Genomic DNA, 26,652 nt, shown 5'->3' with positions numbered 1-26,652 from the left:
TTGCAACTGATGTCGCACATTTTCGTAATAAAATGTCGTGTTTGATTTTGTTCACGACATCAACAACCGTGAGTGAGGAAATATTGGAAGGCAAAATGAAAAATGGTCAATTTGAACTATAGCATGAAAAGATTTACTTCCATTGAAACTAATCTCAATTCTTTACATTGATATTCATAAGATATACCAATACAAGTTCAAGAATCAGACTGAATTGTCATACCAATTAATTCGAAAGAACAGTCATTTTATTTAAACTCAATCCAATCCAATCCAACACATACATCACATTATATATATATAAATCATGGCTGATAGGTATTCATTTTCATTGACTACTTTCTCGCCAAGTGGTAAGTTAGTTCAAATTGAATATGCATTGAATGCAGTTAAACAAGGTGTTACCACTATTGGGATCAAATCCGCCAATGGGGTTGTACTTGCTACTGAACGTAAAGCCAATTCACCACTTATTAAAAGTGAAACCAATACTAAAGTGGAATTAATTACTCCTGATATTGGGATTACATATTCTGGTATGGGACCAGATTTCAGAGTACTTGTTGATAGAGCTCGTAAATTGGCTCATACTAATTATAAACGAATTTATAATGAATATCCACCAGTAAGAATCCTAGTACAAGAAATTGCTAAAGTAATGCAAGAATCAACTCAATCAGGTGGTATCAGACCATTTGGAGTATCTTTATTAGTAGGAGGGTATGATCAACATTCAGATCAATTTCAATTATATCAAGTTGATCCAAGTGGAAGTTATTTCCCTTGGAAGGCAACTGCTATTGGTAAAACATCAAATTCAGCTAAAACATTTTTAGAAAAGAGATGGAATGAGAATTTAGAATTGGAAGATGCAATCCATGTAGCATTATTAGCATTAAAGGAATCAGTAGATGGAGAATTAACTGGAGAAAACTTAGATATAGCTATTATCAGTGATCCTCAACAACAATTATTAGGATTTAAAGGTACTGATGCACAAGGTCCAAGATATAAGAAGTTATCAGCAGAAGAAATCAATGATAGATTAGATTCTTTGTAAGTTTCCATCATCCAGTATACTAGAAAATTCATTTAATACATACGATCTTAAGTTCAATTAGTAAAAAGTTGTAGTTGTAATAGTAATTATTTTTGGTTATATACTAAGTCACGTGAATTATTTTTGTACACCAAATTTTTTTTTTTGCAAAATCTGATATTTTGCGAAGAGCATCTAAAGAGCCATTTGGTATAGTTAGGAAAGGTGGTTTCAAGTATCATTGAATTATAGAATATAGAGATGGCTCGTAAGAATAAGAAACCATCTGCTAAGAGAAGCAGTTCGAGAAAGATATTGAATGCTTTTGAAATAGCTGAAAGAGAAGAAAACAAATCAGATCAGTCTGATAATAATGATACTCAAGGTGAAAATAAAGTTCAAGGTGGAGTTCTCTTTGCGGGAAAGTTCTTAAAGAAAAGAGGTGGAGATGAAGAAGATGATGATGAGGATGATGAAGAAGAGTTTGAAGATGAAGAAATAGATTCAGATGAAGCCTTAGGATCAGATGATGATTATGATATATTAAATTCAAAATTTTCCCAAACGTTAAGAGATAAATCAAAGAGAAGAAAATTACGAGAAAAGAATAAAAAGTATGGTAAGAGTTATGAAGAAAGTTCAGAAGAGGATGAAGATGAAGGATATTCTAGTATAGATGAAAGTCAACTTGTGACACTTTCAGAAGCCTGGGATATGGATGAAAAAGATTTAAAACAATCTAAGAAATCAACCACTAAGAATGATATAGTATTAAATGATGATGATGATGTGTGGGAAAGTGAATCATCTCCAGATGAAGATGAGGATGAGGATGATGAATCTGAAGATGATGAAGAAGTGGATGAAGATGAAGATGACGAAGAAGATATCTTCAAGAATGATTCAGAAGATATTGAAGATGAAGATGGTATCAACTTATTAACTACTGTTTCCAAGCTTCAATCAAGTTTAAAGAAACCAGAAAAGGAAAGAAGAAAATTAGTAAGTGAAGCCACTGATGAAAATGAATTCAACTTACCTACCAACGGTAACAAGCTTTCTCTTAATGATATGCTTGCAGCTGTTGATTCATCCATTTCAAAAGATGCCATTTTAATCGATGATGATTCCAAAGCTTTATCTGCACCATTACCCAAAAGAATCCAACAAAGACATGATAGAGCTGTAGCGTATGAAATCACCAAAGAAGAAATCAGTAAATGGGAAGATACCGTTCAACAAAATAGACAAGCTGAAGTATTAAAATTCCCTCTTAATCCAACTGTTAAACATAATGATGCTGCCACTACTTTTAAATCAGATAATGTTCCAACTACAGAATTAGAAAAGAAAATTAATGATGTATTAAAGGAATCTGCTTTGATTGATGAAAGAAAGGAAGCTACCTTTGAAGAAATAGCCGTGGCTAAATTATCTCTTGAAGATATGCAAAAGAGAACTAATGAATTAAGATTAATGAGAGAATTAATGTTTAGAGATGAAAAGAGAGCTCGTAGAATTAAAAAGATTAAATCCAAACAATTTCATAAAATAAAGAAGAAGGAAAGGTTAAGAGCTCAAGAATTAGTAGAAGGGTCTGATTTAGAAAGTGATGGAGAAGATCATGATATGAAGAGAGCTCAAGAAAGAATGTCTTTAAAACATAAAACTCAATCCAATTGGGCTAAAACCATGATTAAAAGTGGGATGTCTAAGGATGCATCTAGTAGAGCTGAATTAGAAGAAATGTTAAGACAAGGAGAAAAATTAAGATCAAAACAATTAGGTCATGAAGAAGGAGATCAAAGTGATGACGATGTGAGTGATATTGAAAAAGAATATAATAATGATATTAATAACGATAGTATTAAAAGTAAATTAGGTAAAGGGGTATTAGCTATGGATTTCATGAAGAATGCTGAAGAAAGAAATAAACAAGAAAATTTAAAACAATTGGAAGAATTAAGAAAATTAGAAATGGATGGTGATTTACAAGCATTTGAAGAGAATTCCGGTATAGTTAATATAACCAAGAATCAAGGGAGAAGAGTTTATACCCCAAGTTCAAGTGGTATGAAAGATGATATTACTCAATTGAATGAAGAATTAAGAGAAGAAATTGAAGATGATGAAAGTAAGAATTTAACTAATAAATTAAGTAAGAAATTTAATATTATTTCAAGTACGGTTACATCCACCACAACTAATAGTACCACCACCAAAGATACTATCAAATCAGTACAATCAGAAGTTGATCAAGGTGAAGAAATCAATCCTTGGTTAACTGAAAATTCAGAACCAATTAAAAAATCTCATAAAATCACTACTGTTGATCAAGATTCATCTAAATTATCTAAAGCCGCTGCCAAGATTGCTAAAAAGGCGTCTAAAAAACATGGTAAAAAGACTGGTGATGATGAATTAATTGATATTGATGAGACATTGAAAGTCCTTACTACTCACCAAGGTCAAGATTCTGAAAATGAAGAAGAAGGAGAAGGTATTTCTCAAGATGATTCTAAAATGTTTAAACAAAAGGAATTAATAAAAGAAGCATTTGCAGGTGATGATGTTGTTCAAGAATTTGAAATTGAAAAGAAAAGAGTAGCAAGAGATGAAGATGATAAACATGAAGATGTGACCTTACCAGGATGGGGAGATTGGGCAGGAGGATCCAAAAAGAATAAAAAGAGAAAAGTTATCCTTAAGAAGATTGATGGGGTAGTTCAACAGGATAAGAGAAAAGATAAACATTTAAAGAATGTGATCATAAATGAAAAAGTGAATAAAAAGAATTTGAAATATCAATCCAGTGAAGTTCCATTCCCATTTGAATCTCGTGAACAATATGAAAGATCATTAAGAATGCCCGTTGGTCAAGAATGGACTTCAAGAGAAACTCATCAAAAATTAACCATGCCTAGAATCATTACTAAACAAGGTACAGTTATTGATCCATTAAAAGCCCCCTTTAAGTAAAGGTAGATAATTTTGCATTCATTTTGTACATATATACAATACAAAACATTAATAACATAAGTCATATATATATATTTATCGATAAAAACAACATACGTAAACTCTATAAAAACAAATTATCTTTTTTAATTGGTTAAAATACCATTTCTAACAAGCCAATTCTTACCACTTAAGAATACTCCATCAGGATCAGTTTCATTTCTAATTTTATTATATTTAACCAATCTATCTCCAAACCATTGTTCCATAGTAGGTTTGAATCCAATCATAGTATAGAATGGTTTTCCTCCATATTGAACTTGGACTTGTAAATCATTTCCATCAACATTATCTTTATGTTCATTCAGGATATCAGATAATCCAATGAAATTCTTAGCCCAATGAGGTTTTCCACCTGATTCCAATAAGATATTCTCAAAGATTTGAAACCATTCATGAGTTTTGACATTGGTACCGAAAGGTCTGTACATGGTAGCATTTATGAAAAGAGTTAATTGATCATTAGTAACGGTTTCAGAATCAGAATATGGAGTATCAGGAGAATTATCTAAATAAGGACGAAGATTATTCCCCTTGATTGGACCTGCACTTGTCTTAGTACGGTTTGATAACCATGATTGAGATGGATATAATGAAGCGTTTCCAGTTTCATCATCAATAAATGGTTGTTCAGAATAAGTCATATTGGAACATCTTACTTCGATTGGAGCATGAACGTAATATCTATGTTCAGCTTCAGCGGCTTTGATTTCATTATTTAATTTAGTTAATACATCAATACCATGGATTAATGGGGTTGACCATTCATTAACAAATTGACTGAATAAACAATCCATATTTAATCCTTCTACTGAATTTTGGACAGCGATATCTCCCTTACCTAACGTTTCAACTTTTCCATATTGTTGAGCGAAAACAAATTGTTCAATCCAAGGAGTTAAACTAGGGATTAAATGAACGGAGATGAATAAAAGTGATTCATAGAAGAATCTTCCGAATTTAGTTCCATACCAACTTGGTCTAGGATCATTCAATGGTTCAATTGATTTTGAAGCTCTCCATAAGACACAATTCCCACTATAAGGGAACCACCAAATTCTAATGAATTCAGAATCTAACCAAATATTATCCCAATTATTTAATAAAGTAGTAAATTTAATGATTTCTTGTTTGGATTTGATGGTATAGGCAGGACAAGTTCTTAATGTTACTTGAGTTATGATTCCAATTTTCCCTAATGATAATAAGATAGCTCTGAAATGATCTGGGTTTTCGATGGATGAACAATTGATTAATTCAGCTTTAGAATTTAAAAATTGGATAGAAACAATTTGTTGACTTACTAACCCATGATATTGAGTTGAACCATGAGTACCGGTTGAAATCAATCCTGCGATGGATTGATCACTTATTGAACCTAAATTTTGAATAGCCAATTGATGAGATTTAAGATATTTATTCAATTCAAAGATTCTAATTCCTGCTTCCACTGTTAAATCAACGAATTTAACTTCATTATCAACTTTAAATTCTTCTTCATTTAACACATGATTGAATTTATCTAAATTACATAACCATTCATTAGTCATGGTTAAATCACTAGGAGAATGACCAGAACCAACAGTCATAATTGTTTTACGATTAATTCTGGCTTGATTGATTAATTCTTTGATTTCATCTAAATTAGTGGGTTGAAAAATAGCTTGAGGTTGACAATAGAAAGTTCCAGCCCAAGTTTGATGGAATAATTTGGTAGTTTTAAAGGGAAGCAATGATTCTGGAATAGACATGATTGGAGTTGGTTACTTGGTGATAGTAGTACTATAGTACCTGGGTGATTCCGTCAACTTCGTAACTGTTCAGATCTATTTATAAGATACGATTTGTAATTTGTAATTTTTAATTTTAATGGCTTAACCGATGGTAGGAGAATTATTATGATCAAATTAATTTTTTTGTGTCACCAAGATATTTTCTTGTTAACAAAGAGAGAGAGAGAGAGAGATTTAATAATGGTTATAATTGATGGTATAAAGATGGTAATGAAAGTTAGAAAGAGTGAGGAAACTAGACTGCGTATGTAGAGGTCAGATCATACCAGGTAACATGTTATAAATTATAGATACTTTATATACTTATAACATAAGTTGAATAGATAACTTACAAATAATGTGTGGCTTCAATTCAAATAATGCAAAATTTTTTTGCAATATCGCGATACCATTTATTGATTAATGATTATAGATGGAAATAATGGTCTGATATATAAGATTATTTATCATGATAAATCTTAGATATGATTATTAAACTTCATGAAGATCTGTTACAAAAGTTATATAGTTTGATTCATGGATATGTTGTTGTCGTAATTGATAATGTCTATTTACACTAATTAGATGATGCGGTGTGGATTTTATTTATGTTTTTATTTGGTGACATATTTTTAGGGAGAGTGAGAGAGGCATGGAGCTTATAAGTGACATAATAGAGATATGATTAACTAATAGTGTTAAATGGTATAAGCTATGCTAGATCCGCTGTAAATGATATTTTTAAACGGGATAATTCAAATAATTATACTATAACTATTTATTTATAGTAAATGTCTGTCTGTCTGTTTGTCTGTTTGTCAGTTCGGTGTCTGTCTGTCTGATCAAATTGGGTTATATACAGTCCTTCCGTTTTAGTCAAATTTATGTCTGTTTTTAAATTTGTTAACGCGTAATTATTTCAAATTACATAATTGATTACATAATTGGTCGTTCCCTAAAAAGGCTGATACATTTTTTATTTAAGGCATTGTCGTTTAACTTTTGATACAAACAGATTGTTTCTGAGTGTGGAAAATTTTTGGCAACAGAACAGTTTTGCAAATCTTATTTCTTCTTTCTTTTTATTCCTCTTCTTCCTCCTTCCTTCCCTCTTTGATATATATCGTATCTCTCTCGTTACTCCATATCAATCAAATCAAATCAATCATCAATCATGACTAGACCTTCCAATATCGGTATCAAAGGTATCGAAATCTATATACCATCTCAAGCTGTTAATCAAACTGATTTAGAAACTTTTGATAATATCCCTGCTGGCAAATATACCATTGGTTTGGGTCAAACCAATATGTCCTTTGTTAATGATAGAGAAGATATTTATTCTTTAAGTTTAACTGTTTTATCTAAATTAATTAACCATTATCAAATCGATACTAATAATATCGGTAGATTAGAAGTTGGTACGGAAACTTTATTAGATAAATCAAAATCAGTTAAATCAGTTTTAATGCAATTATTCCCCGGTAATAGTGATATTGAAGGTATTGATACTATTAATGCTTGTTATGGTGGTACTTCTGCTATTTTAAATTCCATAAATTGGTTAGAATCTTCAAGTTGGGATGGTAGAGATGCTATTGTTGTAGCAGGTGATATTGCTATTTATGATAAAGGTGCTGCAAGACCAACTGGTGGTGCTGGTGCGGTGGCATTTTTAATTGGTCCTGATGCTCCTATTGTATTTGAATCAACTAGAGGTTCATTTATGGAACATGCTTATGATTTTTATAAACCAAATTTCACATCTGAATATCCTGTAGTTGATGGTCATTTTTCATTATCATGTTATGTTAGAGCAGTTGATCAATGTTATAAAGCTTATTCTAAAAAAATTACTAAAAATGATTCAAAAACTGTTGGTTTATTTAATCATTTTGATTATAATGCTTTTCATGTTCCAACTTGTAAATTAGTTACAAAATCTTATGCAAGATTATTATATAATGATTTTAAATCAAATCCAACTAATTTTAAAGATTTAATTGATGAAGAATCAATTAAACATTTAAATTCATTATCTTATGATCAATCATTAAGTGATAAATCTTTAGAAAAAATCTTTTTAAATTTATCAAAATCAGAATTTCAATCAAGAGTTGCACCTGCTATAAAAGTCCCAACTAATACTGGTAATATGTATACTGCATCCGCATGGGCTTCATTATCTTCATTATTATATTATGTTGGTTCAGAATCTTTACAAAATAAAAGAATTGGAATCTTCTCTTATGGTTCAGGTTTAGCTTCAACTTTATTATCAGTAAAAGTTATTGATGATATTAGTCATATAACTGAAAATTTAAATTTAGATTATAAATTAGGTAAAGGTAGATTAATTAAATCTCCTCAACAATATGTTGAAGCTATTGAATTAAGAGAAAATCTTCATTTAAAGAAAGATATTAAACCAACTGGATCTATTGAAACTTTAGTCCCTGGTACTTATTATTTAGTTGAAGTCGATGATAAATATAGAAGATCATACGCCATCAAAGAATAGATTTCCCCTGGTTCGTATTCATTCTTTGGTTTCATTTCTTGAATTATTTTGCTAAATTTTCCTCCTATCTTGCTAATACCATAGCTCATCCATCCATCCTCCCTCCCTTCCTTCCTTCGTATGTTTGTTCTTCATTTTGTTACGTAAATTAATTCTTGCTTGCTTAAATTATTAGAAAAATATTGTATATATAAGTTTTTGGATATGTATGTAAAATGTTATAAAAAGAAATTCCCCAAGAAAAATAATCCATCCATAAATTAAATAAATAAATAAATCATAATAATAATAATAATAAACAAATTATATATAGTAAAGGAGAGTGCAAGTCAGTGTAAAGGTATATTTCAAGGCGACGTATAATCTCTAAATCATCATTCAAAGCAATGATCAAGTTTAATTCTGGAAAGTTCTTATATTGCTAAAAGCAATTCATGAACATTCATTCATTCTATTTCAATTGCTATAAGGAGACGACCCTTGCGTAATTCATCCCACACCATCACCCAACTCTCACTAACTCATCCCTTATAAACGTGTGGATGTATAGGTACATAACCCCTAGATCCACACTCACTACAATATTTTTAGCAAACGTATAAAACAGAATGACGATTGTCGCAACTGTAAGGATTTTTGAGCCGCACCATTACTTACTTTTTTTTTTCACACCCAAATTTAAAACTATATTAAGGAAAAAGGGTGGGGTAAATTGAGGAGGGAGGTTGTGAAAATTTATATAAAGAGATAGGGATATCTTGATTGATGACAATTTCAGAAAATGGGTTGATGATTGAGATAAAGCGAAGAACTTACTGGACAATATGAGAGTTTCTAGTTTATTGAATGGTGTTTTAATCACTTTAATTACGGTTGTAGTTAGTGAAACTACAACTTCAACTTCTGATCTTGATTTATTTAAAGATTGGACTATTAAGGATTTTACCGAATTTTTAAAAGATAGAAAGATTTCAATTCCTTCTATTCCCCAAGTCACTGAAAATGTTAGGAAAGTGATTGAAGGTGAAGAAGTCGAGAAGGAAGACGATACTAATATCATTGATGAAAGTGCCAATTATCTTTCTCAATTGAAAGATTTAACTTTACAACAATATGAATCTTTGAAATCTCAATTTGAATCATTATACAAAGAAGATAATAAGATTCCGTTCGATTATAATATCAATGAAATCGGTCAACAAATCTTAAACGTTAATAATAAAGATCTCTCCGGTTTGGATATCTTACCTGATACCCTTAAGAATTATGGATACCTCTTTCATGAAGATAAGTCTACCACTAATAAAGTCAAAGATTGGATATTTGATAGTTGGCCCCTTAAGAATTTGATTTATTTCAGTTATAATAACAAATTAATTGATTCGTTGGATTATAATCATAAAACTCTGATTTCAGATGAATTCATTAATAAAATTAAACAAAATTATGATTCAATCACTAAACAGAAAGATGTGGCCGGGAATTATCCGGGGGATTGGTTATTTGAATTATGGAGTTATGAAGATTTTCAAAATTGGTTAAACAAATATGAAATTCCCTTCGATGAAGAGAATGATACCAGACTGGATTTATTAAAGAAAGTAAAAGATTATAGTTATCTTGTTTCGAAGTCAATTAAAGAATCGAAAGATTCATTATATGAATCGTTAAATATCAATACTAATGATTGGAAACAATTCTCCAAGAGTTATGTTCTGAAAGCTGGTGAATTCAATGATCAATTTTGGAATCTTTGGACTTATTCCCAATTAAGAGAATGGCTTTATTATAATGGTATTATCGATAAGAAACCATCTATTACCGATGAGAAATTAACTCGTGAGAAATTATTAACTTTAATTAAATCAAGACAATCTTATTTAAAAGATGATATTCAAAAATATTTATCTACTGCTAATAATCAAATAAAATCAACTTCAGATGATGTTGATACTCTTTTATTACATGTTAATAAATGGTCGAAAGATAAATTAAGACAATTCTTAGAACTTCGTGGTGTTAAAGTTTCATCATGGACTTCTAAGCATGACTTAATTGAATATGTGAAAGCTTATCGTGATAAAGAACCAATCCTTGACGAATCTTCATATAGTTGGTTATATGATAGTTTATCAACTGAATCAATTATTGAGTGGTTGAAGCTGCAAGGTGCATCTGTAGAAGGAACAAGACAAGAATTAATTGATAAGTTTAATGAAAGTTTAACTAATAGTTATAAATCATCGAAACAACAGATTGAAGATGCTCAAAAAAATTTACCTGATATAACTTCATTCCAAGCTTATTTAAAGAAAGCATATCCAAAGAAGAAATTTAATCAAAAATCAATTGATGAAGCTTATGATTTGGTTAGTTATTATTATAATACTGTTTCTGATTCGATTTTAAATAATATTGAAGGAATTAATGTTTCAACTGAAAAGACTTGGAAGACCTTAGAAAAGGAATCATTTGATTTTGCCGCTGATTTATTACAAACTCAAAAATCATTAAAATCAAAATTAGATGAAAATTATAAATTAGCTAAAGATCAAGCTCAACTTTCTTCCGATAAAATTTCCAAATCTTTAATTGATCAATATAATAAACAAACTTCCAAATTATCGAAATACTTTAAAAAATTATCTAATCATTTCCAAACTGAAAAGAATAATTTAGGTACCTTAGTGAAAACTAATAAGAAAAAGGAAGTACCCCCAATTTTTAAAATCAACTTATGATTATTTATTAAGCTATACTGATTTAGTAAAGAATAAAGCTCAGAATAAATTACATCCTCCAACTTTTCATGATGAAACTTTCCCAACTTCTCAATATAAATATATCATAAGTAGATTTTCAAATAATGATTTATCATCATATTTACAAAATTTTGGATATGATATTACATGGTTATATACATTAACCAAAGATCAATTGTTAAGATTGGCCAATGAACAAACTGAGTTGTTCTATGATAAGTCAAAGGATACCACTATATGGGATAAATCTATCGTTGAAATATTACAAGATACCAGTGATGGAATTCAAGAAACGATTGGATTAAAATCAAAGAAGACCAAGAAAGGATGGTTTAAGTAAGTTAAGTTGTTATTAGAGATTTTATATGTTTTATGTATTTGTATTGTGTTTTACCTTTCATACCTCATTTTCGTAGTATAATGTATCCATTTAGGTTGCAAAATATATACCAATATTTTTAAATGGAATAGTTTAAACTTGTAGACGCGTCTTCAACCACATCCTTCCCAATTAGGAAGTCTAGCTCCCATAGTTTAACTATTGTTTTGAAAATGGACTAAAATGGAAAATTAACAGCACAAAAATTAAAATTCAAAACAAAAAAAAATAAAAAAAAAAAGACGAGCAAAATCAAAACAAAAAAAAACAGCCAAATCAAAATCAAAAGACTTTGTTTGGCAACAGCTAATTGATTATTGATATTCTCTTTCTACGTATACAAGTGATTATTACAGCTTAATCAATCAAAGATGAGAGAAGTTATTAGTATTAATGGTATGTGTCATGTTTCTTTCTTTGCGTGTGATTGATGTGGAGGAGGGGGATTGTGAAATCGGTTACACATCAGTTTGATTACACGTCGTAAAACTAAAGACGAATCAATTTACTAACATCAAGTTTTATTATAGTTGGTCAAGCCGGTTGTCAAATTGGTAACGCCTGTTGGGAATTATACTCTCAAGAACATGGTATCAGACCAGATGGTTTCTTACAAGAAGGTTTAACTAGACCAAAGGGAGGTGAAGAAGGGTTCTCTACCTTTTTCAGTGAAACTGGTTCAGGTAAATATGTTCCTCGTGCCTTATATGTTGATTTAGAACCAAATGTTATTGATGAAGTTAGAACTGGTATTTATAAAGATTTATTCCATCCAGAACAATTAATTGCTGGTAAAGAAGATGCTGCCAATAATTATGCTAGAGGTCATTATACTATTGGTAGAGAAATCTTAGATGATGTTTTAGATAGAGTTAGAAGAATGGCTGATCAATGTGATGGTTTACAAGGTTTCCTTTTCACCCATTCATTAGGTGGTGGTACTGGTTCTGGTTTTGGATCTCTTTTATTAGAACAATTATCAATTGATTATGGTAAAAAATCAAAATTAGAATTTGCCGTTTATCCTGCTCCTCAAGTTTCAACTTCTGTGGTTGAACCATATAATACTGTTTTAACTACTCATACTACTTTAGAACATGCTGATTGTACTTTTATGGTTGATAATGAAGCTATTTATGATATGTGTCGTAGAAATTTAGATATTTCAAGACCAAATTTCGATTCATTAAATAGTTTAATTGCTCAAGTTGTTTCATCAGTTACTGCTTCTTTAAGATTTGATGGTTCATTAAATGTTGATTTAAATGAATTCCAAACTAATTTAGTTCCTTATCCAAGAATTCATTTCCCATTAGTTTCTTATGCTCCAGTATTTTCAAAAGCTAGAGCTAGTCATGAATCAAATTCTGTGGCTGAAATTACTGCTGCTTGTTTTGAACCAGGTAATCAAATGGTTAAATGTGATCCAAGAACCGGTAAATATATGGCTACTTGTTTATTATATCGTGGTGATGTGGTTACCAGAGATGTTCAAAATGCTGTTGCTCAAGCTAAAGCCAAAAAGACTGTTCAATTAGTTGATTGGTGTCCAACTGGTTTCAAGATTGGTATTTGTTATCAACCACCAACTGCTATTGCCAGTACTGAATTAGCTGCTGCCAGTAGAGCTGTTTGTATGTTATCCAATACCACTGCTATTGCTGAAGCTTGGAGAAGAATTGATAGAAAATTCGATTTAATGTATTCCAAGAGAGCTTTTGTTCATTGGTATGTTGGTGAAGGTATGGAAGAAGGTGAATTCACTGAAGCAAGAGAAGATTTAGCTGCCTTAGAAAGAGATTATATTGAAGTTGGAACCGATTCATTCCCAGAAGAAGAAGAAGAATATTAATCGTTATAATTCTTTTTTAATGGCTTAGATAATGTAAATTTTTACACAATATGTTTTTCTTTTATTTTATTTTTATTCACCTCCTTCATTTTTAATACCCCCATCGGTTTTTCCATTCCATTCCCTTCTTTTTCCATTCTCTTTTATATTCAATTTTTAGTTGGTTTACTTTATTATTCTTATCTCTTCATCTCTACCCTATATATATTATAAATAATACATGTTTTTAATGTTTGTTATAAATCAAGTTTTTTGAACAACTCACACGACCTTTTTCTTTAAAGTGCGTGATTTTGATAGTTACCGGCAACTACTGTAGATTTTTTTTTTCACCAATTATTTGATCAAAGCTCTGCTTAGAATTGATTTGAATTGATTTGATTTGTTTGTTTTTTTGAATTAGTTTTACTTTTCAGTTCAGTTAGAGTCCCCTTTCTTTTGGTTTGAGTTTTATATATATATACAACAGGTGGCAATAATGGAAGACAAAAGAGAGCTCTTGAAACAACCCTTACATGGGATTTATATTCCTATCTTACTTATTTTATTTGGGACCTTAATCTTTGGGGTGGAATATTTACCATATAGTATTGCATTCATAGTTGTTATTAGTTCAGGTAAGCTTTATGAAGTGTGGAATAATAGAACTTCAATGGATAAATCTGTTTGGAAAGAATTTGAATTGATTGATAGAACTATTATTGGTCCTATGACTTCCATTTATAGATTTAAATTAAATCGTGAAAATGAAATTTTAGATATTCCAACGGGTCATCATGTGGCATGTTGTTTTACTATTGATGGTAAAGATGAAATGAGATATTATTCTCCCATTTCAAATCAATTCGATGCTGGATTTTTCGATATCTTAGTTAAACATTATGAAAAGGGTAAAGTTACTCGTAGATTAGCTGCTTTACATGAAGGTCAAACTGCTAAATTTAGAGGTCCATTTGGAAAATTGAATTATGAACCTAATATGGCTAAGGAATTAGGTTTAATTGCTGGTGGTTCAGGTATAACTCCTATTTTACAAGTTATAACTAGAATTATTACTAATCCTGAAGATCATACTAAGATAAATTTAATCTTTGCTAATGAAACTGATAAAGATATCTTATTAAAGAATGAAATTGATGAAATTGCCAAGAAATATCCTTATTTCAATGTTCATTATACTTTAACCAATCCACCTGCTGATTGGGATGGAAGTTCAGGTTATGTTAATAAAGAAATGATTGAAAAATATTTACCATCTGTCCTGAATGAAAATAGAATTTTTATTTGTGGACCACCAGCCATGAAAAAATCTTTAAAAGAACAAGCTATTGAATTAGGTTGGGAAACTGATAATATCTTTTGCTTTTAATCAAACAAAAAGAATGTAGTTCTGCTTTGACATTGTTTAACACATATATTCTCTTTTCATAAAATTAAAAAAAAATTTGCTAAAAATGTAAATAGAAATCATCATTTAATATAAAATAGTTAAAAATAGATTAAAAAACTAGGATATAGCAACGATTATTAAAAGGTCCCCGATCTCCGTAGAGTTGTCGATCAGTGTTATGGTTCGGCTAGAATCATGTAGTATCCGCTACAAATTTTTCCGCAAACGTTTTACCACCACGTAACCTTGGTGGTTGAATAAGAAAAACATAACGATAGTTAACCTCATTCATATATCATACGTAAGCAAACAGCTTCCAATCAATGGTTGCAATTATGAATCTAGAATGAACGTAACTTAATCCAGAATTAGTCGTAATCGTATCCCATTCCGAAAATGATCGTCAAACCCATAATACGAATTATCACCGATAAAATTGAAAAAGATCTTGGTCCACGACGTCAGTTAACCCTAGAAAATAAACAAACAGCAAGTAAAGAGCATAAGCCATATATCGGGCTAACTATTTACTCGGCAAATATGGATACATATTTAGCATCTCCGTAATAATTCACAATTATGGAAACTTTGAAGTATGCAAATTTTGATGAACAGCGGTGATTTTCCTAATTGAGCGACTGAACCGAAATAGCAAATTTCATCATTATTTTAGCAGCTACGCGCAATATTTAGGTCTAAGTGCTTAACTATAATAAGACAGACAAACAACAGGAGGTTGCGAAATTGAATAGTAATGGTTAACTGTATAAATATCAAATGATTCGTACCATTCATTCCATTGGGTTTAAGTTTGTTAATCATCAAACAACTCAATTCAAACGTCAACTTAACAAAATGTCTGCTATTAAACCTGTTGAATTAACTGGAAATTTCGGTTTCGGTACCATGTCCATGACTTGGAAACCAGTTCCTCCCCCTGTTGAACAATCATTAGAATCACTTAGATTCATCACTTCCCATAAAGAATTCGGTACTAATTTACTTAATGGTGGTGAATTCTATGGTCCAAATGATCGTAATTTAAAATTATTAAAGGAATTTGTTGATTCTAACTCTGATGAAGTTAATCAAAAATTAATTATTTCAATTAAGGGTGGTGTTGATAAAACTACTTTAATTCCAAATGGTTCTAAAGAATTCATTTCTCAATCAATTGAAAACATTATTAGTTATTTCCCTTCTGATAAATCAAAAAGACCAAAGTTACTCTTTGAAATTTCAAGAGTTGATCGTAGAGTTCCTTATATTGAGACCGTTGGTTATATTGCAGAATATGTCAAAGCAGGAAAATTGGATGGTATTTCACTTTCTGAAGTTGGTATTGAATCAATTAGAACTACTCAAGCTGCTTTCCCAGTTTCTTGTGTCGAAATTGAATTATCTTTGTTGACCTTAGATATCTTTGAAAATGGTATTTTAGAAGAAGTTTCCAAACACAACATTCCAATCATTGCTTATTCTCCATTATGTCGTGGTGTCTTAACTGATCTGGCTGCTGAATCTGCAGATTTCTTAAAAGATATTCCCCAAGGTGATATTAGACATAACTTTGAAAAATTCTATCAAGAAAATTTTCAACAAAACCTTAAGAGAGTTCGTGCCTTGTATAAATTTGCTCATGATGACAAACATACAAGTTTAGAATCATTATCATTATCATGGTTCGTTAAGATTTCAGGATTAAAAGAATATAGAGGTGTTAAGAACATTACTAAGATCTTGGCTATTCCATCTGGTTCTACTAAAGCTAAGATTGAAAGCAATTTCGGTAGTATTATTGAATTATCAGATGAAGATTTAGCTGCTATTGATAAAATCATTGATGAAAATCCAATTGTCGGTGGAAGATACAACAAGCATGTTGAAGCTCATTTAAATGGTTAAACTTGAAATTCATTACTCTTTATAAATAGTGATAGTTTGAATTACTTTATATATTCCTTTCTCTGTATAATAAATTCATTTCTATTGCAAGTATACATGTAATCCATTATTATACCACGGAAACATATAGTGTTAGATTTCTAGAATAGTGGCAAACCCACAATGGGAATTTCAGTCCTCCTTACCTAAGCCTATGAAACGTTTTTTTGCAGCACAACACTTGCTGGCAGAAGTAGGAACAAATCATAAATTCCGATGCCAAGTGGGACGGATGCCGGTTAATATCAAGAATCAACTATATGCCGAATCGTCTTAGTTACATTTGGTGGCTTTAATATTAACTGCTAAGAACATCAAATCCCTATTCAGCCAACCAAGATCAAAGTCAACTATTGGAACAACTACAGCGGAAGCACGGGTAAATATTATCATAGATCAATCCTATTATCATCAACTATTCAATGATAATGGCAAATACAATCACTGTTATCATGATTAATAATTCTAGTAATTCCGAAAATGCAAAATTAAATCCACTCCATATGTGAAATAAAAAAATGGGACGGGAAATTTATAACATCCGTCATAGATCGATCTAACCACTTCTATTCAATAACTCCGTATATATAACTAACTAATATTTAAAGGTTAAAAATGGTGAAATCTGTTTATATCCCGAACTAAACCTTTGACACCGGAGATTTACCTAATTGAGCGACTGAACCGAAAATCTAAATTTCATCGCTAATTTAAAGTAACTATGCGCGGTTTTGGGTGGAGCATGGTTAGCAAGCTCTAATTAGGGGAAAATGAAAAACTTATACTATAAATATCAATTGATTCGTGTCATTTCTTTCCTTGATTTTGAGTTTTCATATCATCAATTAACTCAATTGAACTACTACTACACAATCCATACAAATGTCTGATATTAAACCTGTCGAATTAACTGGAAATTTCGGTTTCGGTACCATGTCCATGACTTGGAAACCAGTTCCTCCTCCAACTGAACAATCATTAGAATCACTTAGATTTATCACTTCCCATAAAGAATTCGGTACTAATTTACTTAATGGTGGTGAATTCTATGGTCCAAACGATATCAATTTAAAATTATTAAAGGAATTTGTTGATTCTAACTCTGATGAAGTTAATCAAAAATTAATTATTTCCATTAAAGGTGCCATTGATATGACAACTTTTAGTCCAAATGGTTCTAAAGAATTCATTACTAAATCAATTGAAAATATTATAAGCTATTTCCCTTCTGATAAATCAAAAAGACCTAAATTGATCTTTGAAATTGCTAGAGTTGATCATAAAGTTCCATACGAAGAAACTATTGGTTATATTGCTGAATTCGTTAAAGCAGGCAAAATTGATGGTATTTCTCTTTCTGAAGTTGGTATTGAATCCATCAAAAAGGCTGAAGCTGCTTTCCCAATCTCATGTGTCGAAATTGAATTATCTTTATTAGCTTTAGATATCTTTGAAAATGGTATTTTAGAAGAAGTTTCCAAACACAACATTCCAATCATTGCTTATTCTCCATTATGTCGTGGTGTCTTAACTGATCTGGCTGCTGAATCCGCAGACTTCTTAAAAGATATTCCACAAGGTGATATGAGACATCATTTTGAAAAATTCTACCCTGAAAATTTCCAACAAAATATCAAAAGAGTTCATGCTTTATATAAATTCGCTCATGAAGTGAAACACACCAGTTTAGAATCATTATCATTATCATGGTTCGTTAAGATTTCAGGATTAAAGGAATATAGAGGTGTTAAGAACATTACTAAGATCTTAGCCATCCCATCTGGTTCTACTAAAGCTAAGATTGAAAGTAATTTCGGTAGTATTGTTGAATTATCAGATGAAGATTTAGCTGCTATTGATAAAATCATTGATGAAAATCCAGTAGTTGGTGGAAGATACAACAAACAAGCTGCAGCCCACTTAAATGGTTAAGCTGTTTACTCTTTTTATATAGCGATTTTTAGAATTTCAGTATATATGTAATCCTTTTAGTTCATAATCAATTACAATTACAATTACAATTTCAAATATACGTTGTTCTGCGGGGAATCATCGAATGTTTCAGTCAATGGTTAGGGCAAAAAAGCTCCATTGTAATTATGTCGCTAATCTTTAACCATTTTCCCTCCCAGCCTCCGCCTATGATTTTTTTCAGCTCCCACGATTGCTGGAGCGAACTTTAAATTTTTCTGCCCCCCCAGCAACGGCCATAATTTGAAGCCACAATCCGTCTCGTATATAGATATCGAAAAAGTTTCGCCATCAATTTACACCACTTGTTGATATTATTCTTCATCAGCAAATACTATATCATGGCTGAAACTATCTTGGTGACTGGTGGTACTGGTCAAATTGGTGCTTTCATCGTAATTCAATTATTAGAAGCTGGGAAATATAAAGTTAGAACTACCGTTAGAAATGATTCAAAATCTAAATTCTTAGTGAAATTATTGAAAGATAATAGTTCAAAAATCACTGATGAAGTGATTAAGAACAATCTTACTATTTTCCAAGCTGATTTAAATAGTGATGAAGGTTGGGATAAAGCCATTGATGGTTCTGATTATGTTTTACATGTTGCTTCACCTGTTATATCAGTTGATCCAACAGATTATAATGAAGTTATCATTCCAGCTCGTGATGGTACACTTAGAGTAACTAAATTGTCCCATAAGTATGGAATTAAGAAATTAATCTTTACATCTTCATTTGCAACTGTTGGATTTGGTCATCCTTCTTCCAAGACAATATTTGATGAATCTGATTATTCTCCATTAGAAACTGCTCAAGGTGCTTATGTTAAATCAAAAATTGAGGCTGAAAGAGCGTTTTGGGAATTCATCAATAGTGATGAAAATAAAAAATCAGCTAAGCCCTTGATTGCAAGTGCATTGTTACCAGTCGGAGTGTTTGGTCCTGTTCTTAAGGGATTCCCCGTTCAATCATCTATTGAAATTACGACAAGATTAATTAGTGGTGAAATGAAATTTGGAGCTCCAAACATTTATTTAGGTGTGGTTGATGTTAGAGATGTAGCCAAATTACATATTGAAGCCATTACAAATGAAAAGGTTAATGGAGAAAGAATTATTCTTATTGGACAAAAGGAAGCTATTTCATTACTTCAATTTGCAGATTATGTTAAAGATATTCCAGGTGTTAACCGTAATAATTTACCAATTAGAAACATCCCATCTTTCATCATTAGATTTGTAGCATTATTCTTACAAGATGCTAAAGATGTTGTACCATATTTAGATGTTAATCCTGTGGCTAATAATGATAAAGCAGTTAAAATCTTTAATTGGAAACCAATTGACATTAAAGAAAGTATAATTGAAAATGTTAAGGGAGTAGTTAGAGAACATTCATAGACTTGTTAGTTATAGTGTTTATATGTCACTATGGATCTAAATATTTACGTAGTTATACGTCTTATTATATACAGTACAATGGGACCCTGCCGCATTTGGCAAAAATATTGGAGACACAGTAAAGTAAAAGTTTTGACCAGCGCACAGCACAGCACAGCACAACAGAAGATATCAAATTTGGAATCTTTCAAGATTTCAAGTTGTAGATCCAAATAACTTTTGATATATTTTGATTAATTCATTTCAAGGTTAGAACCAAGGTATCAGCACTTGTTGTACGATTCAATTGCATATCAGATCAAACATGAGAATCACATCTAATTTGTTTACCGTACTTTGTACGTTTTTGATAACTCAATTATCATGTTCATTTGCACTTACTCATAGATACTTTCGTATGTCATATTTAAACAATGGTGCTTGTGTTTTGATTAATTCAACGACTCCAGATACTTCGTTAAGATTCAATTTCTATGGGGTTAAAGATTTCACGGTTCCAGTGGTTATCTTTGAATATAGCGAAATATTATATTTCAAGAATGTACCAAATTTAAATTATTTCGTTAATCATACTTATATCTATAATGATGAATGGCATTTGATGAAGTATAGTAAATCAGGGTTAGATTTCTTAATTGAACCAAGAAAACCTGATCTTGGTTTACCACCATCTTACTTCAATAACACTATTGATCAAAATGGTTCATTTCAATATAAGATTCCTAGAGATGGTGTATATTGTATTTATTTCCCAGTTTATACAGCAGGTCCACAAAATTATTTACCAGGTAGATATGTGGCTGATGTCATTGTGGTAGATGAAACTTATCCATTGAATGTGTTTAGTGATATTTCAATTCATGTTAGTTTATCAATTTTATATGGTATCGTATTTGCATTTATAAGTTTTTTCCATCCTGCTATTGCCAAAGGACAATTACTGAAACTTCCTATCATTACAAGATCAATTGCTTATGTATTGATTGTTAGTTTCCTTTATAGTTCGATTTTCTTCATTTTAGAAATCATTTGTGCTTATTATCCAACCGATCGTTTATATGAATTTACCGAAGAAACTTATTATAATTTCCAAAGAGGTTTAATTGGAAAATTACCAAACTATGTTAGTGTTTTGGTTTATCTTGGTTATGGATTTTCCAATTTAGATTTCAAACCATATATTAAAATCACTACATTCGTATTCGTTGTTCATATCTTAGCTTCACTTTATGGTGATTATGTGGTAGGAAATGTTTCTTCATTGGTGGATATCTCATTCCTTGGTGATAAATTCTCCATTCTTTATAAAACTGTCATTCTATATGGAAATTATAGAGATGCATATTTAGGTTTCAAATCAGATCTTGACAAAAAAGTCTTAATGTATTCGTCATATGCTCAAATTGGTACTGAAATTTTAATCTTTATCATTTGTTCAGTTCATGCTATTATAATTTATTTCAAATTAAGAAAAGCTCATAGAAAAGCAGCTAATAAAATGTTAATATCATTCTTTATTCATTTGTTACTTTATAAATTAGCCGTCAAACAAATTTTAGTCTTCCTCAATAGAATTATCTTTAATGGTGTATTTGATGTTGGTGAATCATTAAAAGTTTTCGGTAATATCATTGAAGGTAGAGACTTGAAATTATATTTGATTGATTTAATTGAACTTGTATTAATTTGGGCCTTATGGGGTACCAATAGATTAGTTGATGTTAGAAAGGATACAGTTAAATCTGATAAAAAGGCTGCTGTAGCTGAAAAATCAGCTGCTGAAGCTAAAAAATTACTTAAAGGTTCAGCTAAGAAGAGAACTAAATCTGATTCAAAGAAACAAAGATAAAGTTAGCATTGGGTTTTAAAGCCATTCTTGACAATCAAAAAAGACAATTATCGATACGATAGATGTAACATTAGTATATAATACATATTTAAGTTTGTTTTATTAAAAAATTATCCATTGTAGAGTAAGACTAATCAAAGTAATTTAAAATTGCAAAAAAAATAACGACAACTGCAGGACTCGAACCTGCGCGGGCAAAGCCCAAAAGATTTCAAGTCTTTCTCCTTAACCGCTCGGACAAGTTGCCTTAAAATTTTTCAATTTCTTTTTGAATCGCGAGGCGGTTCTGACGGATTCATTTTGGAAATTTTATGGAAATTTTTGACTAATTTTGGGTGGTCACTAAGTGTTTTTATGAAGTCAGCATATATTTAACATTCGTTAGATATGATAGATCTAATAATATTTTGAGGTGTCATGTAAAATTGGGCAGAATTTCTTCAATATATTATTTGCAACTTTCTCAGCATTTTGCAACAGAATTATACGAAAATTATTTTAATTTTAAAAAGAGTTTTCTTTTTATCAAGGAAATATTGATGGGAACAATTCTGGAAACACCTACGAACACTCAAATCACAGGAGCCATCCAAATTTGATGAACTTCATCTTTTCCACCTTGGGTATAGAAGCCATATCCAACCACAAGATGCAACCCTTTGTACATTCTGCAAAACACGTTTAGATCCATCCATGTCTGAAGTCCAACACCTCTACTTTCACTGCAACGTCAGCCGAGAAATGTGGCAGAGGATTGGCCCTAACATTCCCCTTACTCCTTTTGCAATTCTCGTTAATAGCAATTCCTCTCTCCAAGATGCTCTTCAAACCAATCGATATCTACTAGCCGTCCACAAGTTAAAACTACGACGACTACCTACAGAGGTTAAAGATGCTTTAACCACCAAAGAAATCAAAACCTGGATATCGTACTTTAATAACACTCACTGAGCCTCAGCTTAGTATTCTACCAACCGCTAAGACTATGCTTAGCTGTCTCCTAATAACTCCTGCAGGAATTTTACCTTATGTCTGCAAATAAATAGAGTTTTCCTTATATAGTTTCTCTATCAAACTCATTTCTTACAAATCTGCTCGTTAGATATTAAATCTACTTTTTAGATACTTAATAAATGCAACTCACTACGAAAAAATAAAAACAATTTATTTCTTGAAGATAATTAATAACTACTCATTATCCTACAAGATCGTTCTATCAGTCTGCATAACTGGGTCAATACTTAAGGTTTCATTATTAATTATGTTTATTTTATTAACTATGTATAAGATTATTATTTTAGAGGTTGTTGCAATAAACTAAAAATATAAAAAATCTATTAAAAAATATCCTCTATTCTATTAAAATTTATATATCTATCCTTTCTTTCCTTTTTAATTAGCATATCTTGATCTTGCTCTTAATTGAGGACCATTGTAGTAGAAATATACTGGAATCAGAATCATGGCCACAGCAATGAAACCTAAGATAGATGAACCCCAACCGACTGGGAATCTTTCTGAACCTAAATTGATAAACAATGGCTTACCAAATAATGGGAAACAACCAGCAATGACTGATCTGAATAAAGCATTACTAGCAAAAACTGAAGCTAAAAATCTAAAGAATGAAAAAGCCAAGTAATTGAATAAAGTTTGGAAAATGATGAAAGCACCACAAGCGAAAACGGCACCACCAATAAGAGGACCAATCCAATGAATATTAGGGGATGAAGTCCAACCAAAGATGAAAATACCAATAGGCATTAAGATAGCACCAAAAATAGCCATTGGTAAGAATTGTTCTGGAGCAAATTGTCCACCTTTCAATACAACTTTAGTGAATTTTTGATACATATATGGAACATAAATTGCAGCACCAATTGCAATACCAATCATGATACTAGTATAAGTAACACCCATTTCAACTAAAGTAAAATGATGAATGTCCACAAATACAATTGGGAAAGCTTCAAACCAAAGATACATAACAGAGTAAACCAAGGCAATGTAAAGATTGGATGCTAAAACCATTGGTTCAATAAGAGTGATTTGAATTGGTCTCCATAATAAATCAACAGCTAATTCACTTGGAGTTAATTTTGAATTTTCAATATGACCTTCACTTGTAATATTTTTATTTCCAGTTAATTTTCTTAATCTGTCAGCTTTTCTATAAAGGATAGTTTTACCATAAGTTTCTGGTAAAGTCCAACCTAATACTAAGAAACAAGTACCACTAATAATAGCCATGAACCAAAATGGCCATCTCCAAGATTCGTAACCATCATGACCCCCTCTGACAACTAAAACAGCACCGATCAATGGACCTAATGAAGGACCCATAACCCCACCAATAGCCCAAGTGGCAAGACCAACTGGAATGTATGGGAAAGTAATGATATCACCGATGGTGGCACCACCGGTAGCTAAAGCTGGAGAAGCAAAGAAACCAGCAATGAATCTAAGAATACATAAACCAGTAATACTAGTAGTTAAAGCAGTTGGAATTTGTAAGATGAAAAAGATGAATAATGTGATGATATATACTGAAGTTCTACCAATGGCGGCATTTTCAGTCATTGGAGATAAAAACATTGGACCAAAACCATAACCAATGACGAACATAGTTAAAGGTAAGGTAGCGATAGTTTGATCGATATTGAATTTAGCCATGATTTGTTCCACACCAGGAGTATAAATGGCTGATGCCATATATACCGATACAGTTAAGAATGCAACTTCACCCAACAATAAGATTTTACGATGTAATGGCCAATTATATGGATTTTCAGGATCATCTTCACCATCCCAACTGACCATGATATCACCATTACCTAAATCCTTTTCAGTATCATCATTTAATGAAGAGCTTCCACTTTCAACTGCGTCTTCTTCAAGATCGGCTTGATCCTTTTGATGTTTTAATGAATCATCTTCATCTCCTTCTCCTTGTTTTATTTCAGTAATATCTTTGTATCCTGGTAAATATTTTTCAGGTATTTCGTAACCAGGTGCTTCTTCCTTTTGAGTGAATAGTTTATGACCAGATACTCTATTGATAATGACACCCCAAAATGAGTTGTTGATGAATGTATGAACCATCTTTATTACGCGTTATATATATGTATATGTAAAATGATAATGATAATGAAGAATGAAGATGAAAATAACTTGATTTCTACAAAACAAAGGTCAATTACGATTATATTTATAGTTTATGAATCAAAGATCCTCCCTGACATAAACATTAGTAATTCATCTATCAACCCTATGTTCCTGTTCCAACTTATACCGAACAGCATGGCGTTAGCATGGGAATTATTATTACACAAAAAAATTTCTGTTGCGAAATTATTTTTTCCATTCTTAAAAAATTAAACTTTCTTTTGTAAACGATGTCAGATCCTGTATATAAGCAGAAAGCTCGGTATTAATGGAGACCCAGCCGTGAGCTATTTTTATATTGTTCGGTGATACTACTAGTAAACAAAATCCCAAATAAGATTATTTTTTAACAAAAAAAAAAATGCAGTTTAGAGCCCTCGGTGTTTATGTATATACAGGACCGAACATAACAACCGTTTACGCCTCTTAATAATCGTTCGTAATTAATACCGAGCTTTCCAATTTGTATCTCCTCCTCCTCCTCTTCCACCCATAGTAACATAGTTATACTAGGGATTTTCTATACCCATTTTCAAAGCCATCCATTGTTCTGAATATAAAATTTTCCGTAGTTTATATGATCAGAAATTCTGGAAGCCATGGAACATTGGTAGGGGAGAAGGGTGGTGAGAGAGAGAGAGGAGGGGATGAGCCACGTAACAGTTCTTCTTTCCTTTCTCCCCTATCTATCAGCCCCCCCTCTTTTGCTATCTTTAAAGGAGGGAGGGAGATCAATTCCAATTGTTTGTTCTATTCCATTGATACCGTGTCGGGTTAATCATATCCAAATTAGCTTTCATATGTTTAGTTAGTTAGTTAGTTAGTTAGTCATAGAGATGAGGCTGGCGCAGATTATTTTAATTTCTTTTTTTGTTTCATCATCATAAACACCGAGCTAAGGTTGATTGCTGCAAAGACAAAAAGACCTTTTTTGCCCTAGCGCATTTTGTGTGAGTTGAAATTGAAATTGCGCATGCTATATAGTTACTAAATTCATAAGCATTGCTAGAAGTTTATGAATTTAAGCTTAATAATAATAATAGTTCAAAACCCTGATTAGGAAATAAGGAGTTATGATTAAATAGGGAGTTATGATAAAATAATAATGATTAATTACTAATTATTTACTTAGACGTGTAAAAAGATATTTCTTCGCATTAAGACGGTGATTAATTTATCCATCATGCCATACCTAATTACAATCAAATGTGGAGGGGATATTGTTATTATTTGATCTGACAGTGTGTCAAACGACACCGATCATTTATTTCCAATTAATTAAATCGGATTTTTTTCTCCTCTTCCTTATAAGCCGAATGAACCTTGAATTAGTCATGGTTGAGAAAATGTTTTAAAGTTTTATCTGCCTTCGGTCTTTACATTTCCATCATAATCCTAATCGGTAATGACACATCAGAAATGTATTTATATCTGATAACTAATCTGATAGATCTATTCTATTAATATGATTTAGATTTTAAAAGTCACCTTTTTTTTGCTATGTGGCGATACCTTCTTTTTTTTTTTTACAGCCTATGCTTAATGCGTATCCAACTATTACAAGATCGATTTTACAAGATTCAAACT

At 31.2% G+C, this 26,652-nt stretch overlaps 12 protein-coding genes and 1 non-coding gene across 13 annotated transcripts; 10 read left to right on the top strand and 3 right to left on the bottom strand. All coding sequences in view use genetic code 12, as the record gives it.

Moving 5' to 3' along the window:
* The first annotated feature begins 12 nt into the window (after window positions 1-12).
* On the top strand, window positions 13-1,521 carry PRE8 (proteasome core particle subunit alpha 2). The gene has a single exon (XM_064907209.1). It carries the CDS (start codon window positions 308-310, stop codon window positions 1,058-1,060), a length of 753 nt encoding a protein of 250 aa, XP_064760568.1. The 5' UTR covers window positions 13-307; the 3' UTR covers window positions 1,061-1,521.
* Window positions 1,490-4,084, top strand: DFJ63DRAFT_320570 (uncharacterized protein; the record flags this gene model as incomplete). The annotated part of the gene is made up of 1 exon (XM_064907208.1): window positions 1,490-4,084. A coding segment is annotated over exon 1 (2,261 nt), but the record flags the coding sequence as incomplete, so codon positions are not given.
* Window positions 4,085-4,143: 59 nt separating this feature from the next.
* ALO1 (D-arabinono-1,4-lactone oxidase) lies at window positions 4,144-5,808 on the bottom strand (the record flags this gene model as incomplete). Its single annotated transcript, XM_064905199.1, has 1 exon — window positions 4,144-5,808. One exon carries the CDS (start codon window positions 5,806-5,808, stop codon window positions 4,144-4,146), a length of 1,665 nt encoding a protein of 554 aa, XP_064760566.1.
* Window positions 5,809-7,003: 1,195 nt separating this feature from the next.
* Window positions 7,004-8,350, top strand: ERG13 (hydroxymethylglutaryl-CoA synthase; the record flags this gene model as incomplete). Its single annotated transcript, XM_064907522.1, has 1 exon — window positions 7,004-8,350. The coding sequence occupies one exon, from the start codon at window positions 7,004-7,006 to the stop codon at window positions 8,348-8,350; it is 1,347 nt and encodes a 448-aa protein (XP_064760565.1).
* An 824-nt stretch (window positions 8,351-9,174) lies between these two features.
* DFJ63DRAFT_314996 (uncharacterized protein) lies at window positions 9,175-11,091 on the top strand (the record flags this gene model as incomplete). Its single annotated transcript, XM_064906472.1, has 1 exon — window positions 9,175-11,091. One exon carries the CDS (start codon window positions 9,175-9,177, stop codon window positions 11,089-11,091), a length of 1,917 nt encoding a protein of 638 aa, XP_064760564.1.
* Window positions 11,092-11,862: 771 nt separating this feature from the next.
* On the top strand, window positions 11,863-13,343 carry TUB1 (alpha-tubulin; the record flags this gene model as incomplete). The annotated part of the gene is made up of 2 exons (XM_064907521.1): window positions 11,863-11,887; window positions 12,022-13,343. 2 exons carry the CDS (start codon window positions 11,863-11,865, stop codon window positions 13,341-13,343), a joined length of 1,347 nt encoding a protein of 448 aa, XP_064760563.1.
* A 272-nt stretch (window positions 13,344-13,615) lies between these two features.
* DFJ63DRAFT_219000 (cytochrome-b5 reductase) lies at window positions 13,616-15,111 on the top strand. The gene has a single exon (XM_064904149.1). It carries the CDS (start codon window positions 13,822-13,824, stop codon window positions 14,710-14,712), a length of 891 nt encoding a protein of 296 aa, XP_064760562.1. The 5' UTR covers window positions 13,616-13,821; the 3' UTR covers window positions 14,713-15,111.
* A 477-nt stretch (window positions 15,112-15,588) lies between these two features.
* DFJ63DRAFT_337095 (aldo/keto reductase family protein) lies at window positions 15,589-16,638 on the top strand (the record flags this gene model as incomplete). The annotated part of the gene is made up of 1 exon (XM_064908485.1): window positions 15,589-16,638. The coding sequence occupies one exon, from the start codon at window positions 15,589-15,591 to the stop codon at window positions 16,636-16,638; it is 1,050 nt and encodes a 349-aa protein (XP_064760561.1).
* A 460-nt stretch (window positions 16,639-17,098) lies between these two features.
* DFJ63DRAFT_219132 (aldo/keto reductase family protein) lies at window positions 17,099-18,799 on the top strand. The gene has a single exon (XM_064904151.1). The coding sequence runs from the start codon at window positions 17,560-17,562 to the stop codon at window positions 18,607-18,609; it is 1,050 nt and encodes a 349-aa protein (XP_064760560.1). The 5' UTR covers window positions 17,099-17,559; the 3' UTR covers window positions 18,610-18,799.
* DFJ63DRAFT_219003 (putative NAD dependent epimerase/dehydratase) lies at window positions 18,800-20,203 on the top strand. The gene has a single exon (XM_064904150.1). It carries the CDS (start codon window positions 18,990-18,992, stop codon window positions 20,049-20,051), a length of 1,062 nt encoding a protein of 353 aa, XP_064760559.1. The 5' UTR covers window positions 18,800-18,989; the 3' UTR covers window positions 20,052-20,203.
* DFJ63DRAFT_220870 (uncharacterized protein) lies at window positions 20,178-21,993 on the top strand. The gene has a single exon (XM_064904168.1). It carries the CDS (start codon window positions 20,356-20,358, stop codon window positions 21,898-21,900), a length of 1,545 nt encoding a protein of 514 aa, XP_064760558.1. The 5' UTR covers window positions 20,178-20,355; the 3' UTR covers window positions 21,901-21,993.
* A 72-nt stretch (window positions 21,994-22,065) lies between these two features.
* DFJ63DRAFT_t113 lies at window positions 22,066-22,147 on the bottom strand. Its single transcript has one exon. It is a non-coding gene; the product is annotated as a tRNA-Ser (tRNA).
* A 1,145-nt stretch (window positions 22,148-23,292) lies between these two features.
* DFJ63DRAFT_314989 (MFS transporter) lies at window positions 23,293-25,002 on the bottom strand (the record flags this gene model as incomplete). Its single annotated transcript, XM_064906471.1, has 1 exon — window positions 23,293-25,002. One exon carries the CDS (start codon window positions 25,000-25,002, stop codon window positions 23,293-23,295), a length of 1,710 nt encoding a protein of 569 aa, XP_064760557.1.
* Window positions 25,003-26,652: the final 1,650 nt, after the last annotated feature.

This window comes from Scheffersomyces coipomensis, assembly GCF_036884675.1.
Source record: "Scheffersomyces coipomensis strain NRRL Y-17651 chromosome Unknown DFJ63scaffold_6, whole genome shotgun sequence".
In the NCBI taxonomy this organism is placed as follows: Eukaryota; Fungi; Ascomycota; class Pichiomycetes; order Serinales; family Debaryomycetaceae; genus Scheffersomyces; species Scheffersomyces coipomensis.
The sequence above is the reverse complement of the archived record's forward strand: the minus strand, read 5'-3'. Positions and strand labels throughout refer to the sequence as shown.